This window comes from Cupressus sempervirens, chromosome 3, assembly GCF_028749045.1.
Source record: "Cupressus sempervirens isolate cs-2001-9-10 chromosome 3, ASM2874904v1, whole genome shotgun sequence".
Lineage (NCBI taxonomy): Eukaryota > Viridiplantae > Streptophyta > Pinopsida > Cupressales > Cupressaceae > Cupressus > Cupressus sempervirens.
The window spans coordinates 227,488,763-227,507,179 of record NC_143120.1 but is presented as its reverse complement, the minus strand read 5'-3'; the positions used below and the strand labels follow the sequence as shown (position 1 = coordinate 227,507,179).

The 18,417-nt window shown below is 34.1% G+C and overlaps 1 protein-coding gene across 2 annotated transcripts in view; it reads left to right on the top strand.

Moving 5' to 3' along the window:
• Positions 1–1,890: 1,890 nt before the first annotated feature.
• LOC149565663 (long chain acyl-CoA synthetase 6, peroxisomal-like) overlaps positions 1,891–18,417 on the top strand; it is a 227,053-nt gene continuing 210,526 nt past the window's right edge. The window contains exon 1 of one of the 2 annotated variants that reach the window (XM_089817216.1): positions 1,891–2,358. In XM_089817216.1, the coding sequence (XP_089673342.1) occupies positions 2,211–2,358 (148 nt within the window). In that variant the 5' untranslated portion in view covers positions 1,891–2,210. The remainder of the gene's footprint in view (positions 2,359–18,417) is intronic. The other variant, XM_089817217.1, reaches the window with a different exon arrangement.

Genomic DNA, 18,417 nt, shown 5'->3' with positions numbered 1-18,417 from the left:
TCTAATTGAAAAGAAATCGAAGAATCTTTCGAGGTGAAAAATTGGGGATTCAATAGGTTTGGCTTAGAATTATGGGAATGATCCAAGATACTGTCAAAGCTAAGAGTGAGATTATGTTGCAGCTTGAGAAAAGTGATGCTGAGATAATTGATAGGTTTGGAATACAAGGGATATCTCCAGCATTAAAGCCTGTGTCAGGAGAGGCATACGTGCGAAGCAAAAAGTTCAAAGGATAGGGAGATGGCTACCCTCTCCGGTTGGTTTTTTGAAAATTAATACAGATGGCTCTTCCAGGGGCAATCCAGGTCCGGCTGGGATTGGCGGGATTGGTAGGGATTCTTCTGGATCAGTGGTTTTTATTTTCTTGGCTAATAAAGGGGTGCAAACTGTTAATAGGATGGAAGGTTTGGCTATCCTATATGCTTTGAAGTGGGCTTATGCTCTTGGGTGGCGTAAGGTGATTTGTGAATCTAACTCTCAGGTTTTGGTTAATCTTCTCCTTGAGAGGAAGATCTCGGATGTTAGTTGGTAGTTGTCTACGATAGTGCAACAAATATTATAGGTTAGCTCTTTGATGGATTTAATGTCTTATGCCCATATTCCAAGGGAGTGGAATAGGGCGGCTAATAGTTTGGCAAAATGGGCATCTGAAAATATAGATAGCGGGAAGATTGATGAGTGGGAGTAGATGCCCTGCAAGTTATGTCAGGACTTGGAGAGGACTCTTGCTGAGGATGTAAGTGGAATTAGGGAGGGATGATCTAGTTCTTGTTTTTTGTGGTCTCTGGTGGTTCCTGGGGCTTTGGCCCTTCGCTGTTTTGTAATTTTTTGTTCTAAAGTTCAATAAAGTTTTTACCCCTTTTTAAATTTTTTTAAAAATTATATAATCATTTTATTTAAATGAATTTTATTGATCAAACTTTTACTACTTATATACTATTTATGTTATTTAATAAATTTTACAACAAATACATGCCATTATGTGACACTTATTTAAATTAAAAATTATAAATAATCTAATTTATTTAGATAAGAATAATTTTAACATCTACAATTGTTTATATTTCTTAAAATTGAGATTACCGAGAAGTTATCCAATAACTGATTATAATCTAATAAAGACTAAAAGGAATCTACTTGATAAAGACTAAAAGGCTGGCTTATTTAAAGTCCTTTTTGGGAACACCACCGATTAAAAAGGTTGTTCGTTCAAAAAGTTTCCAATTATAGGAAAACGATAATTGGTAGGCATTGAAGCAGAAGAAAAGCGATAATCGTGTTTCCTTATAATAAATATACTTCTTTAGAACTTATCAAATTAAAAATGGAGATATTCTTCTTTTTTAATTATTTTTTTATAATTTTGTTTTTTTCTACAGGCATCTTAGGTTGCGGATTTACAACAAAACAAAATTATTAATTTTGATGTGTTACTTAAAAATATTTTTATTTTAAATGTATATTATAATAATTAATATATAAAATAAAGACACGTTTTATACTATTTTAACAATTTTAAAAAGTCACTTTATATATTCCCCATAATATATTAATCCTCTATATGAAAAAATATGACTTGATTTAAAAAAACGATATAAAAACATGATTTGATATTTTAAAAACCTAATACTAAATTAACAGGGACCAAACTTCGGAGAAGACAGGTGGCTGAATAATTTCGTTTTGCTTCGCACGTGAGACAGGTAAACCAAAATCCCGTCGTACACTTCAAAAAAAATTGCTTTGGTCTTCATAAGAAAATGCCTCGGGAGTCGGGAGAAACAAAACTGAGAAGCTTGTCCACGTGGAACTACAAAAAAAACCTTCTAAAACGACGTTCATCAAGGAATAAAAAAAGGAAAAAGAAAAAGAGAAAAGCAAAAAACAATTAAGACTGCAGATCATATATTAAGCGCGCTTAAATCGCAAAATGAGCGGAGTTGCATGAAATGTAGGTGGTAAACTGATTTTCATTCTCTCTGTATAGAGGGCTTTGAGCTCTATGATTAGTGGTGGGCTCCATTAATAGCGGCTTCTGCCCAAAGTAGTGGCTAAATTTGGAATGTTAAGGAGAATGCTTATCTGAGCCGCCTGTAATGTGAAGTCATTCTCATATCTTATTGCTAGTAGGGCTCTTCTGAGATTCCTCTTCAGCGATCTTTGAAGGAAAAGAAGAAGATAAAATTTTATCAGCTAAAACTGTGTTTGAAATGGAAAATGGGAGGAATAATGGCGTCGAGATTGCTCAATGGCGGATGGAGAAAATCAGGGAACATTTACGTGTGTCTTCGTCTTCTTCTTCTTCCGTGGAGTGCAATTTGGAGAAGCAGCCTACAGCAGGAGGAGAATTTTGCATTGGTGCGTTGATTTTTCTGTTATATTTTTGAGGCTGGTCTAAATTTAGTTAAGTTGGTTTTCAAAATTTAAAGTTCAATCTTCTTGTAACCAAGTGATAGAAGGTGGATGATTTCTGCCTTGTGGCCAGAAAAATAATATCAGGGAATCACTTTCTCTAAAGATAATTTTTACTTTAATCTTATCAATCTCAAACTGGATTTTTGATCTCGTGATAGAAGAAAAGTAATATAAGAGTACTCAGTAGGCAGAACAAAATATTCGAATCCAAAACATTTTACAGTAATATATCTCGATATATGATATGGTGCCTGATCGTGAGAATCCAAAATATTTTCCCGTAATATATCCACACACATGATATAATGTCTGACAGTGAGAATCCAAAACATTTTACGGTAATATATCCAGACACATGATATATTTTCTGATCGTGAGAATCCAAAATCTTTAATATTAAGTTATGATGTTTAGAAGGTATATTATTTTCTAGAAAAAATTACAGTGCAAAATGTTCATAAGGGATTCCTATATATAAATATAAATATAATCCTTTCAATTTTACTATTCATTAAAAAAATTATGTATGTGTCCTTCTAGTCCAGTTTCAGTGATTAAAATGTAACATGCAGAGGCGGTGAACGATAACAAATGAAAACCTATGTTTATTTTCGCTATTGTATGCCTCGTTTTGACAGTGTTTGTCTCTTGCAATTGTACTTTAAGCGTTTTTATAAATATTTCCAGCGTGTTGGTACATGCTTTCAAATGTTTCTCTGCGTCTTCGTTGTGGTTTGTAAGTGTATTTGTCGCTCTTAGAACTTTTAGAAGTCATGTTCGATAACCGGCGTAGAGCTTCATCTTAATCGTTACTTTAGGGAAAAGGTTTGTCCCTAGTATGTTCTATATGGTAATTTATTAAAAATTATAAATATTGCGACTGAACAATCCCTGTCAAATAAATTTGAAACAGGTCTCATACATTCTGGAAGAGTTGAAATGGATAAATCTTTGAAGTATGAAAAATAATAGGAGTGCAGTGTACGAGTTAGAGAGAATTGGCATCGTCGATAGATGTAGGGATAAATTCTGAGTGAAAAATTCTCCAAACAGTTTATTAGCTTGTCCGATGGCTAGGTTGACCAATAAAGGCAGAGTATCACGAGCTGGAAGACCTAGGTTTGGAACCTGACTATCTGAGAGCTCCAAATGGCTTGATGATAGTAGTTTGATTTCAGAAATAACAAACTTAAAAAAAAAAATACTAGGAAATGAAGATATGCATGGCCAGTGCATGTACCATATGCAGTTTTCTACTGTAGTTTTTGTTTTCAGTTATGTAAATCAAGAAATGCATGATAAGTGCATGTATGCACAATTGAGCTTTGTTTAAGTTTTCAAGTTTTTGATTTATACAACAGCAGCTAACATGCTGCATGATTAATTATCTCTTTGTTTTCTGTTTTTTTTCTTGTCATTATCTGTTCGTACAAAACAGGTCAGTTGTCTTTAGATATAGTTTGCTGCAACTAATTCATCAGCTTTGAGCAGATAATAATAAAATGTTTTTTTAATTCAGTCAGTTGTAATTTTGTTGAGTACGGAGCTAGTGCTATAATCATAACCTTTCAAGCAAGCACAGATGCTTTGTCTTGAAATTCAAAACAATAAACTCTCTCTTGAGAATTATAAACTGTTGAAAGGTGTATGATTACACTGGGAATATACTCTCTTGAGAGGTGGAGGATTAAGGCTCCTGTTAGTTTCACCGGAAAAAGACTCTCTTGAAAGATGCAAGATTAAGCTATCTACTAGATATGAGGAATAAATTCTGTTGACAGGTGTAAGATGAAGTTTCTGTTAGGCATAACAGGAATAATAATAAATGACTTGTTATCGTGGGTCAAATACCAAGGTGTGATTATTCTGTAAAAAGATGAATGCTTTTAAAAATTGAATCAACATGTAATTCCTTTCAATGGTAATGAAGAAAATGTGTGTATCCCATCTTTACGTAAGGTGCCGTCTCTGTGAAATTCACAGGATTCCACATTGGGCATATTGACATGATGTCGCTCTTGTCAAAAATCTGGGTCACTAGTCTGTGGTATATGTTTACAGATCAACAGTATATGATCTATGAAAATACTCTATTGTTTGGGGATAATAGGAGAACATAATATTAATAAGAAACTAAAACAAATTACAGTAGAGGGATTTGTACGCAGCCATAGCTATTATTAAAGCCAAGAAGAAGTAAACCCAAGGAAGTTTCCCACTATTACAACAATCACAAGAAACAAAAGAGTTCGTGACCCAAAGAAAACTCACAATCCATAAGGGCTGCAAGAAAGAGGAGTGAAGATAACCAAAAGATGAAGTTGTCTACATAGAAGTTGTTAAGATAACCATAAGATAGATATGCCCAATCTCGAACCAATGATCTATTTAAATTGCAATCAGAATCACATACCTATTTAGGCAATCAACTTGCAACTTAATTCCTTTCCCTGAAAAATGGATAAAGAAAATTGAATCAAAATGTGAAATAGAATTTTTCTTAGAAAGACAAGCCGATCTCTAGAAAGACCTCATACAACTTCCCTCTATTCAAAAGGGAAACTATAATCATACAATTCTTTTTCACAAGTTAACTTCTTCCAATCTAGCTTGTGAGATTTCTTTAGCGGTTCAAGAATGGAACAAGTCTCTATCTTATTTTTAGTGCAACAACTCGGAACAATAGTGAAGTGAGCTGAATTGTCACCTTCTCTACCAAAACAATTTGTCTTAGTAGTACCTAGTTTTCCATGTGGAAATCCATCGGTATTATTTGAAGGAGCCAATAGGGGGAGGAGACCACTTCTTGATCTTGTTTAACCTTCTTGGAAAACCTCAACCTTGATTGAGGTTGATTTTGAGAAGTAGCTGAATGGAAAACAAATTAGAAGACTCGAAAGATGAGAACTAGAAAAGGAAAGTTCTTCAAAGGATAATATGGCCTCAATAGTTTCCTTCATCAAACTCTTGAACCTTTTCCAAATTCTCATTGTGAAACAATGGTGTGCTTGGAAAACTTGATCAATATACTCCATCCAAACCTACCAAAGAGTAATAATAGGACCCAAATCCTAGCAACAACTAGCAAAACAAACCAATGTTGGCGGATGACCCATGATAGGCTAAAAATTAGGTGAAGAAATTGTATAAATGATTGAATGATTTTACCCACTCTAGTATCCTTCCATTAGGTCCATTGAGAAGGCATATGGGAAGAAAATATGAGCAATACTTTATTCACTCATATCACTCAAAATGCATTTTTAAGGATCTTGAAATTCTCTCTTTTTGATGTTATGTAGGGGGGCCTTTTTTCACACAAGCCACCAAATAAAGAGATTATAGTTGGGTGATTGAGTTGGATTTATTCCTAAGAGATTCCCACTAGGAAAATCTCTACTTGCACCTTTCTTGCAATTTAAACATTGATAGCCAAGATCAATCAAATAAGCCCCTTTAGGTTCATAATTCCATAAAAGAGCATCTATCCTCTCCAAAGATCAGCAATGTCAATCAACAAAAATGGAAGAGTAGATCAGGCTTTAGATATTTCTCTTATAGGACTACTAGGGTACTTCCAATGATATATCTAGGAACTCCCTAAATGTAGAGAGTTCTTAAAATATACTACTTGTGACCACCTTATATTCTAGGAATCACTCTGGAAAAGAGCTCTATCCTTGTTATTCATAACCCAAAACAAGCCTTCCTTAACAATGGAAGGCCCCTTTGTAGTATTCCAAACCATATAATCTTTCTTCATCAATACCATTTGAGAAATATCCTCACTAGCAACTCCTAGATACTGAAATTAAGGACTATTGTCTATAGTTTCTTTAGGTTCTTGCACCATCTCTAGTATAATTTGATAGTTGAAAATTCACAAATAAATTAAAATTTTCTAAGCCTAAGGCCACCATAATTTTCAAGACAATAGACTTGGTCCCAACTAAGTAAACACCATTTTTGGAACTCCAAATCCCTTACCCATAATAATTTCCTTGATATAGTGTCAAACTCATTGACAAAAATCTTGAGATGTGATAAAACTAAAAATATTAAGTAGGGAAAGCCTACAAAACTAATTTTAAAAGTGCCAACTAGTCAACAAAGATAACCATTTGGAAGTCCAAGGACCAACCCTTGGTTGAAATCTTTCCCAAATTCTCTTCTATTGATCTCTTTTTTAGATTTTCAATTTATAAGGGGTTTCCCAAACAATTAAAAGGGAGAGTTCCTATTCTAGAGTGGAGAATTTGTCCAACTTTTTCCAAGATAAGCACATGAGTACTAAAGAAATAAGAGGTTGCATTTATCCTCATTGGTTTTTTGACTTGAAGTAGACATATATGCAAGGCTTTCCTAAAAGTTGGTTGCCTCACTAATCTTTGCAATCCACATCAAGGGTGTATCATCCACAAAATTTAAAATGAGATTGTGAGTCAAGGTTTCAGGCTCAAACTGAATCCTATATGAGACTATTAACACTTTGATGCTTTATTAGTTTGCCTATACCTCTAGCCAATAAATAAGAAGGAAAGGAGAAAGGAAATCTCCTTCCCAAATTCCTTTGGGAAAAAAGAGAAGATAAGGAATACTATTGATAAAAATCAAGGAAGAAGCCATGCAACTCATGACCTAATCAAGCCACCTCAAGCAAATCCCAAAAGTAGATAAACACATTTTTGAGTAAAGACTACCCAACTCTATCATAGACCTTGGACATGTCCAGCTTAATGCACATAGCTTTTTCCTTGGAATTGGACATAGAATAACATGATCTTGAATTTGATTCACGTTATTAAATCCATCTTTCTTAGACAATATAAGGGAGATCATTAATTTCTTTAAGCACTCAAGAGTAAGCTCAATGATTATCTAATAACAAACATTACTAAGGGTTGCAGGGCAAAAAAAATCAGAAGAATTAGCCCTCTCAATTTTGGGAATCAAGTTGGAAAGATAGAATCAATAAATTTAATCCTAATAAGGCTTGGGATTCTTGAACCACCTATAAAAGATCAAGTCTCAAAATGTCTCAATCTTCTTGAAATATTTTTGTAGGAAAACCATTGGGACTTGGTGATTTTCCTTTCTTTATCTAAATTAAATTCTTTTCAACATCTTCTAAATATATTGATTTCGTAAATAAATTATTTATGTCAACAAAAATCAAAGGCAAATGTAGTTTGAGATAAGATGCTCCTTGAAAACCTAGGGCCATTTTTTGTGAACAAGGAAGAAAAACGTAATACTACTTTAAAGATATCTTGGAAAGAGGAAACCTAGTTTCTTTAGATGAGAAGAGAGATAGAATAATATTGCCACTCCTTTCTTCGATGGAATTGTGGAAACAAGAGGTGTTTTTATCCCATCCCTAAGGTTAGTTAGTTCTTGATTTTTTGTTCCAAAATGTATCTTCTTTGAACTCCCATTCATTAAATCCTTTTGGAACACATGGATTTTGTGAAGAGGGCTGCTTGATCATTCTACATTTTATGATCTAGAAAGAGATATCATCCAAATTTTCTTGGACCTATTTGTCTTGAAAATATACAAAAATAACTTATGTTCCAATTGTTTAGCTTGAAATTGATAAAGTGGTATCTTTTGAAGTAAGAATACATAGCTGTAACCAAATAAGTCTTTTCCTTCAGCCACCATGTAGCCATGTATTCGTGAATATGAGGATTGCCGAGCCCCAAAATTGAAACTGAAGAGGACATTTTTAGGGAGAAAAATCAAAAGACAAAGAGGAAGAACATTTATAAAGCTCATGGTCTAATCCCTTCCCCATAAGACATAACTAAAATTAGACTAAAAACCTATTAATCTTTTATGCATGAAAGCTAATACACATCTATTATTCCAAGTAAAAATCCCATTTTGTGGTATGACATTGACTATGACAAGAACAATCAAATGGTCTCTCAATAGGGAAGATGATGGTTTCTGTTAGCTAGAACCCCAAATTTTCTTAGCTTGACTAATGATATCAATAATGTCACATTTTAAGATCTACAGGAAAAAAGTTTTTGATTCAAGAAATTTGATATGGTACTAGGACAGGACCTTACCTTAAAGTAGTAGGAACAAACATTGGTTAGGAAAATGAAGTACTAGAAACAAATCAAGAATGTACCATGATAAGTCGCCATTATTCACTCTCCAACTAGAAGGGGTGAGCCTATGAGGGCCTCATAAACAAGCCAACTTTCCTTGGGCCGAGTACATTGACATGACTTCCTCTCAAAATATTAGAAGAAAGGGAACCCATTTTTTTAATAGAAATTTTAGTTTTGAAGAAACATAATATCAAGCTTCTGATCCCTTGTAGAATCTTGAACAATGTTTTAGTAGGCGGTGTTTCCCAAACCCTTAGTATTCCAAAAAATCACATTCATTTTTTGGTAATATATAAGTGACTATCTAACACTTGACACCAAATTACACCAAAGATATCATCTTCACCTTCTCTTGATCACTTTCCCTTATGCCTCAAAATTGTTTTCTAGTCCCTCTTTTTGAGGTTTTAGTATTGGAGTCCCAATGAAGGAGGAATTTTTTTTCTTATATTTATCCTTAATCCCTAATACTTGAGGTGCATTTGTATTACACAGGTAAGTGGTAAATTATTGGATAGACTTATGAATGAGAAAGATACTCATATATAGTTTACAATGATGATGTTTCTATTATGAAATGGTTGTTGTTATTAGAAATATTCTAATAACAAAAGAACAAAAGAAAATTAGAAACATTCTAATATCAACCATTTAAAAACTAATAAATAAGATATTTGGAGGAATTATTGTAATACCCTCCCTTAATGTTTATTCTATCAACTACAACAAGGAACCCCCTAAACTTAACAAATTTATCTAGAAGTGACTTGGTGAGAATATTGGTCCACTATAGGAATTTACTACAAATCCACAGATCCATCTTCAACCAATTGATGGATGAAATGAAAATGAATGTCAATATGCTTGGTTCACTCATGGAAGATCATATTTTTTGCAAGTTTGAGCACCCCTTGATTGTCATAGAAGAGGGACGATGGGATTGCCTAAGACATATGGATGTCGAAAAGCATCCTGCAAAGGCAAAATGGCTCACAACCTACTTTGATTATTCCTTGATATTCAACTTCCATTAAAGAAAGAGATTGTTTGTTTCTTCTTACTGGTCCAAGTGATAGCACTTGTGCCCAAACTGAAGAGATGCTAGGAACTAAATTTTTTTTCATATTCCCCAATCCAAGTCTATGAAACTAATGAGTTAGGGATCTTTGGTTTGTCTATAAAAGACCCAAATTCTTTGTTGAAGAAATAGTTCAGTCGGATCTGATTATGCAATATCAGCATATGTAAGAATCACACACACACACACACACACACACACACACACACACATTTAGAGATCCAGATGTGCCTTCAATTTGATAACTGGTCTTCATAATTATCTGTGACATTCAGTCTCATGTTTACCATAACTCATCAACCCTTTGATACCGTATATTATTGTGGACTTATCACTGTCCATTATGATTAGTGTGTAAATTGATATATGCTGATGTTGTGATTGGGCATCTCTCCATGAGTAGCGCACAATGTTTAGTTATTGCCCTGATTGTTATTGGGCTCGTGTTAATTAGTGGATAAGACACATCCACGTAGGGACATGACCCTACATGGCTTATGCCACGTAGAGTCACGTCTCTATATAGATGTGTCTCTTGACATTTATTTATATATATATATCATAGATGTTTGAGAGAACATATCATACAAACATATTACTATCCAAGCATCTATGATCTGGTCCGAATTATCTCAAGCACTTTATCATATGCGATTCAGTTCTGCATTATTACACATAGATAACAGTGGTCATAGTTCCTTCAGATCTCAATATAGTTATTGTGAATGACAATAATCTGCATACATAGATCAACAGTCTGAATCAGTTTTCAAGATATCAAACTGACATTATCTCTATACATATTGAAGTAAATTGATAAGAAAATTGAATCAGAATATTCTATCTTATAGATCTATAATTTTTTAACATGGTATCAGAGTCTAGTTGGTAGAAGTTAGAACAAGCATTAAAACCGATGGTGATATTTAATTCAAGATCATTGAAATAGTTTTTTAACAAATCAATCATGGTGAATAATATTCGAGTTGAGGATATACTGGAAGGCACCTCTAACTTTGTGTCATGGAAAGTTTGATTTATAGCAACACTCCAAGAACTTGAATTGGAGTCATTTATAGAAGAAGACAAGAAAATGCTCGAAGACGAAGCAAAAAAGACAACATGGAAAGGCGTAACAATAAGGCTAAGAAAATAATCATTGATGGAGTTAAAGATCGTATTCTTCCATCAATAGAAAAACTAACTACTGCTTACGGAGTGTTCAAAACTATTCAAAATACATTTGAAATAAACAATGCAAGCAGATTGCTCACATTAAAACAACTCATAAACATCAAAATGGATAAAGGAGATACAATTTCATCATATTTCTCAAAAATAACTAAGTTAAGGGACCAACTCTTTACTATTGGAAATAATGTAGATGATTTGGAGCTATCTCTAATAGCCCTCAAAGGATTATCATTATTATTGGAATCTTTTATCCAATGCATTAGTCATCCCTCTCTACCCAAATTTGATCAACTAAAAAATGATTGCACTCAAGAAGAGTCTCAATTAATCTCAAGAGGTATTGTCTCTAATAAGGAGGAAGAGATTCAAACACTACATGCAAAATCAAATAATAAGAAGGGTAAATTCAAAAGAAAGAGAGGAAAGAAAAATACAAACCATAAGAAAATAGACCTATCAAAAGTTCAATGTTACAAATGTGACAAATTTGGACATACTCACATGTATTATCCAGAAAGGAAGAAAAATCCTATCAACATGACCGAAGTCAATGAAATAGAATACTCACTTTTCTACCTTGCCTTATCAAGTGAATTAAACACCAATAAAACACCTAGGTAGTCAACAGTGGAGGTTCTAGACACATAATCGGATTTAGAGATAAGTTTGAGACTATCAAAGAATACTCAATTGAAGAAGTGACAATAGGCCACAACTCCACTTACCTTGCAAAACGATTGGGAGCTATTCAGTGCAACTAAATACCAGAGTTAACTTACACTTAAAAAATGTCCTATTTGTTCCTAGAATCAAGAAAAATCTTATCTCTATATCTGGTCTAGTAGATCAAGGGTATTGGGTTGCCTTTTAAGAAAATAAAGTCCTATGCTGGCCTAAAAATTCAGACTTTAAAAATGCGATTTCTATTGGATTTAGGGAAAGGAGTCTATACAGACTTCTTAATTCCTCAAATCTATCCCTAAACCATGAAATTGGGAAAACAAAAGAGATTTTGCATAGAAGACTAGGGCATCTAAATTTCCAAGCTTTACCTTCTATAGAGAAAATTGTAAAAGGCTTACCTTACCTTAAACCTAAACATGAAGGGATATGTAAAGGGTGTGCTTTAGGAAAGTACCTTAAAATTCCCTTTCATCACAGTGAACACAAATCAAAGAGCATTCTTGAACTCATTCATACTAACCTATGTGGACTCATGTCACTACCTTTCTTAGGAGGATACTCATACTACATCATCTTTGTGGATGATTATTCTAGGAAAACCTGGATATATTTCCTTAAACTAAAAGAGTCAAATGAAGTTCTATCCAAATTTAAAGAATTAAAAGCCTTAGTTGAAAATCAAACTGGAAAGAAGATTAAAATTCTAAGATCTGATAATGGAGAAGAATACATCTCTAAAAACTTTAAAGAAATATGCATATCTTTTGAGATAAGAGGGAGAATAATGTACCATATAATTCTCAATAGAATGGAGTAATAGAAAGGAAGAATAGAGACATCATTGAAGCAGCTAAGGCTATGATGCATGATCAAAATATGTTGGGCCAAAGCAACCAATACTGTTGTATATATTCAAAACTAATGCCTTCATGCAATTCTAGAAAACATAACACCTAAAGAAGTTTTCTTAGGGAACAAACTTGATCTAAGTCATTTATGAATCTTAGGTTGTCATGTATATATTCATATTCCTAAGGAGAAGAGGACTAAACTAGAACCTTAGGAAAGAAAGGCATATTTGTAGGCTATAGTGATTCTTCCAAAGCGTACATAGTGCATGTTTCAGGGTCAAGGACAATTGAGATCACTAGAGATGTCAAGTTTGATGAAGATGTCACACACAAAACTTCTAAAGATATAGAAGAACCTAATAATGATCCCATTCATGAGGATAATGAAAATACTTTGATTGTGAGGGAGAGTTTTACAAAAGATAATGGACCCACAACACCTAATCCTAAGGATAACTCATTCAATAAGAAAAGGCCTTTATGGGCAAGACAAATGATTGAAGAAAACAATGTGGCCCCCAATTAAATCCTTAGAGAAACCAAGAAGAAAATAAATCATTCATGTTATGTTACACAAATGAGTCCACTGATTATGAACATTCTAATGTTGAAGAAGCCCTAAAATCCCAATCCTGGAAGGATGCTACGATTGAGGAATATCAATCTATATTGAAAAATGATGTTTGGGATATTGTACCAAGACCCAAAGACAAATCAGTTGTCTCCTCAAGATGGTTATTCAAAATCAAGCCGGTACTTGATGACAGCATTGAAGAATACAAGGCTAGATTTGTGGCCAGATAGAAAGAATTGACTATGATGAAATATTTCCTCTTGTTGCCCATTACACATCTGTTAGAACCATAATTGCAATAGTAGCATCCAAAGATTGGAAGCTACATCAGATGGACATAAAGGCAACATTTCTAAGTGGAGTCATTAATGAAGAAGTATACTTGGAACAACCAAAAGGGTTTTTTATTCATGACAAGAAATCACATGTGTGCAAATTGAAGAAAGCTCTATATGATCTCAAACAAGCCCCCAAGGCATGGTATGAGAGAATAGATAGCTATCTTCTCAAATTAGGGTATTCAAGAAATGAAGTGGGTCCTAATATATACTTCATGAAGTTAGAGAGAGATATGCTAATACTAATTCTATGTTGACGATCTTCTGATAACAGGTGACAACCAACTTATTGCTAAATGTAAGGAAGACCTTAAATTTGAATTTGAGATGGACTTAGGTCTTCTACATTACTTCTTGGGATTAGATGTAGGAAAAAAGAAAGAATATATTTTCCTAAACCAAGAAAAGTATACTATTGACATATTGAACAAATTTGATATGATGGATTGCAAACGGTTATCCACACCTATGGAGACAAATCTTCAAAAACTCAAAACTGGAGCATGAGTCTGAGGCCATTGATACTACATATTACAGAAAAATAATTGGATCCTTGATGTACTTGGTGAACACACGCCCTGATATTTGTTATTCTACAAATGCACCAAGTCAGTAAATGTGTGAACCTAAGAAGATTCATCTCATGGAAGCAAAGCACATTTTGAAGCAATTGCAAGGCACTATTGGACTTGGTCTAAAATATAGCAAAGTTGAGTTACAACTTCATGGATATTTAGATTTTGATTGGGCCAGACTTTCTATTGATTGAAAGAACACTACAGGATGTTGTTTTAGCCTTGTCTCTACAATTATATCCTAGTTTAGCAAGAAGCAATCTTCTATCGCTCTAAGTTCCACCAAACTAGAATACATAGCTGCATCCATGGGAGCTCGAGAAGTAGTATGGTTAAGGAAGTTACTAGTTGAGCTATTTGGGAAGCCCCTAAAACCTATAGTTATACATTGTGATAATCAAAGTTGTATCAAACTCTCGGTAAATCTTGTCTTCCATAATAGATCAAAGCATATAGAGATACCCTTCCACTACATCAGAGATATGGTAGATAGGGGTGTCATCAAGTTGGAATATATCAGCATTGAAGAGCAGTCTGCCAACATATTCACTAAACCTCTTGCAAAGTTGAAAGTGGAATACTTTAGAGGAAAACTTGGTGTGACAAAATTATAACTCCTAAGACATATATATATATATATATATATATATATATATATATTGTTGTTTAAAAGAGTTACTAGTTTGCACATGTTATTTTTTTTGAAAGATGACGATGTTTCTTGAGATGTTGGGTCTCTATTGTAAGGTGATGACCTCAATAATAGATTGACCAGTTATCATAGACTTCATTAAGTGTTGTCCTAGAATTCGGTAGAACATGTGATAACAAAAGTATCATAATTGACTTTATTATATAGTTGTCTCAGAATGTGCCAGATATTATGATACTTTCTAAGATAGTGTTCAAATCCTTGAATCATTGTCATGTTTAGGCTACATTAAAATATTGTCCCAGGATCATGCTGGAAAACCATGACAATTAGTCCCAGAATGAGGCGAATGTCATGATACTTATTTTATTGTTGTGTGATCAAGGTTAATTTTTTGAAAGACTAATTTATTGTCCTAGAATGTGTCAGAATTCATATAGTTATTGAGATTCTCTAAAATTGGTGAGTTCAATGTTGATAGTGATCTTATTTGTGGATTGATCAGTTCCTCTCTCACTAAGAGGGAGTGTTGAAGCAATAGTTCAGTCGGATCTGATTATGCAGTATCAGTATATGAAAACATCTCTCTCTCTCTCTCTCACACACACATATAGAGAGAGAGATCTTGATATGCCTTCGATCTGAAAACCGATCTTCATAATTATCCATGACATTTAGTATCATGTTTAACGTAACTCATCAACCCTTCAATACCATATATTATCGTGGACTTATCGTTGTCTGTTATGATTAGTGTGCAAACTGATATATGCCAATGTTGTGATTGGGCATCTCTCCATGAGTAGTACACAATGTTTAGTTATTGCCTTGATTGTTATCAGACACAAGTTAATTAGTGGATGAGACACATTCACGTAGGGACATGACCCTATGTGGCTTATGCCACATAGAGTCATGTCTCTATGTAGATGTGTCTCTTGACATTTATATATATATGGATTGTAGACGTTTGAGAGAACATATCATACAGACATATTACTATCCAAGCATCTGCGATCTGGTCTAAATTATTTCAAGCACTTTATCATATGTGATTCAGTTTTGCATTATTACACATAGATAACAGTGGTCATAGTTCCTTTAGATCTCAATATGGTTATTGTCAATGACAATAATATGTATACATAGAGCAATAGTCTGAATCAATTTTCAACATATCAAACTGACATTATCTCTATACATATTGAAGTAAACTGATTAGAAAATTGAATCAAAATATTCTACCTTACAGATCTATAATTCCTTAACATTCTTGTGTGCCCTTGAAATATCTTAATATATGCTTGAAAGATCCCCAATCCCGGTGACCTTGGAAATTGATGTTTGTTTCAAAATTCGAGACTTTGACTAGTATTTTGTACCTTTAAATAGACTTTATAGAATTCTGAATTCTTTTTGGTTTTTTCTCATTTTCAAGTTTTAAGGTGTTTTGAAGATATATGTAAGTAAATGAGAAATAACAAATAACTTCGAACTAAGAATGATGAGCAACATTCATATGTTGAAAACACTTAACAATCTAGAAATGATTCAAATTGTACCAGGCATAATATTCAGATTTTTGCATTCAAAGAAATAAATATATCAAATGGATTTGTTGTCGTCTACAATGAACTTGATGCCAGCTGTGGAAGGGTTTTACAATCACAAAATATGGAGAGCTTTCTATCACAAACCCCTCCAAACTACAAAACGTGGCTGCTAATAAGGAATGACACCCACAATACAAGCCCAAGCTGCCTTTGGAAGAAATGCCCAAGCTGGAATAGGCTGGTCACCTAGCTAAATGTGATGTTTCCTTTTGATAAATGGTGCTACAGGGAATGTCGATCCTTGCCACAAAGAATAGTACTTTTCAACTCCAATACTGAATCAAGAAATCTTTGTTGAGGTTTGCATCCCAACACTCCAGACTTAAGGTTTTCATCCCAAGCCTCTGAATCACTCCACTAGAGAAATTTCCAATCTCACAATTTCCTAAATGAGAATTACACTTTGCACTTTATAATAAAATAACATTTTCCCAAATAAAGGCATCGAGTTTATAGGAAAAATATTACTTTATTAAAATGTCATAACTCAAAGTGCCAAAAAGTCTCCTGATAATGAAAATATTTTATAATAATTCAAGACCTTTCTAACGAGCTATAACACAAGGGCACATTTGACCAAATGAAGCCATAATCCCCTTATTACTCCAAAATGGCTATAGAAATAGCCTTATTATAAATTATTTAAATGCCAACTTAGAAAATATTTAAATATATTAAAATATTTCCCATTTTGCTTCTGAAAGCCCAAACCAACCAAATAATCGTGAAACTGACCATGTCACTTGTTTATGATTGATACCAGACTAGATGGGTCAATTGACAATCCCTTCCCTATAATCTAGGGATGCTCCTGGAAACTAGGGGACAAACCCTGTTATCCTAAAATTGAACCCATGGAATGGTCCTGTGGAACCTCACATCTAGAAACTAACACATCCTCCTAAAATGTAAGGATACCCCTAAAATCAAGGAACTGCACCCAACTAGGTCCCAACTGCCTGTAAAGCCAAGCCTGGTCACTAAATATCATGTATGAGTCTCTATCCACAACAGCTAGCCTACGAGACCCCTTGATAGGTTAACTCACATAACTTTGCTAGTCAGACTAAAAAGGGGACATGATAGTGCTTCGCTACAATCCAGTGATATGAAGTCAGAGCTATCACGAAGCAAGATATTTAACTCATTGGAAAGCTGAGATAAGGTTGAGTGGTGGTGGGATAGATCAAACTGCTCACTAGTTGCTTGAATGTGGATTCATTCTCAATAGGATAACTAGATAGCTAATAACTTTAGACCAAACTCCATGGCTGTAGATGTAGGTTTGCAGTCTTGGATTCTAAATTTATCCAGAAGATCCCATACATATTTGAATTGAGAGATAAAGTGTTGGGAGGTTGGTGCCTCCATCCTCTCTAGATGAAGGTACCATTCAACATAGACCAAAGGATTTGTGACATGCGCTTAACTGCCTCCTGTGGATCCTTGTGTTCGGCTATCGTGACATTCATTGATAGCTCAACCAAGCTATGATTCCAACAAGTGGTATCAAAGTGTTGGGTTACAGGTTCAAATCCCTCGAGTCATGCTGAGGGGAGGATTGTTGGGATTTTGGTGCCTCTGTCCCCTCTAGGTGAAGGTAGCATTCTATATAGACCGATGGATTTATGACATGTGCTTAACCATCTCCCATGGATCCTTGTCTTTGGCTATTGTAACATTCATTGATAGCTTGAGCTTTTGGTGTAATAGCAACAATGATAACAACATAAAGATGCCATGTGAATTCTAGAAAACCTTGACACCTAGGCAATAGTGGAGAAGCCCAAGGTTGATCATGTAAAAAAGGTTGGAATAAAGTTAGTTTTATTTCTTGAAGCTAAGATGTCAAACTACTAGTGATGATCAACATAAACTAGAAGAATGATGTTACTACTAGTCATATTGACATATAGATTCAACTTAGAAGTACTCCTCTCGAAATCTTGAACTATGAGGTGGTCATTAATTTACATGTACCATGCCTAAGGAGCTTGTTTGAGGCAATAAAGTTTTTTTACTAGCTTGAGTACCTAGTGTTCTATACCACTAACCTTGAATCTAAGAGGTTGCATCATGTACACCTCTTCCTATGATCACTATTTAGGAAGGCACTTTAACATCCATTTGATGGACCTTGCAAGCACAGTGAGTTGTCATAGATAGGACTAATTTGTTGGTGCTCATCTGTTCTGTTTGAGAAAAGGTTTCCTCATAATCAATCCCTTTCACTATTTAGGAAGGCACTTTAACATCCATTTGATGGACCTTGCAAGCACAGTGAGTTGTCATAGATAGGACTAATTTGTTGGTGCTCA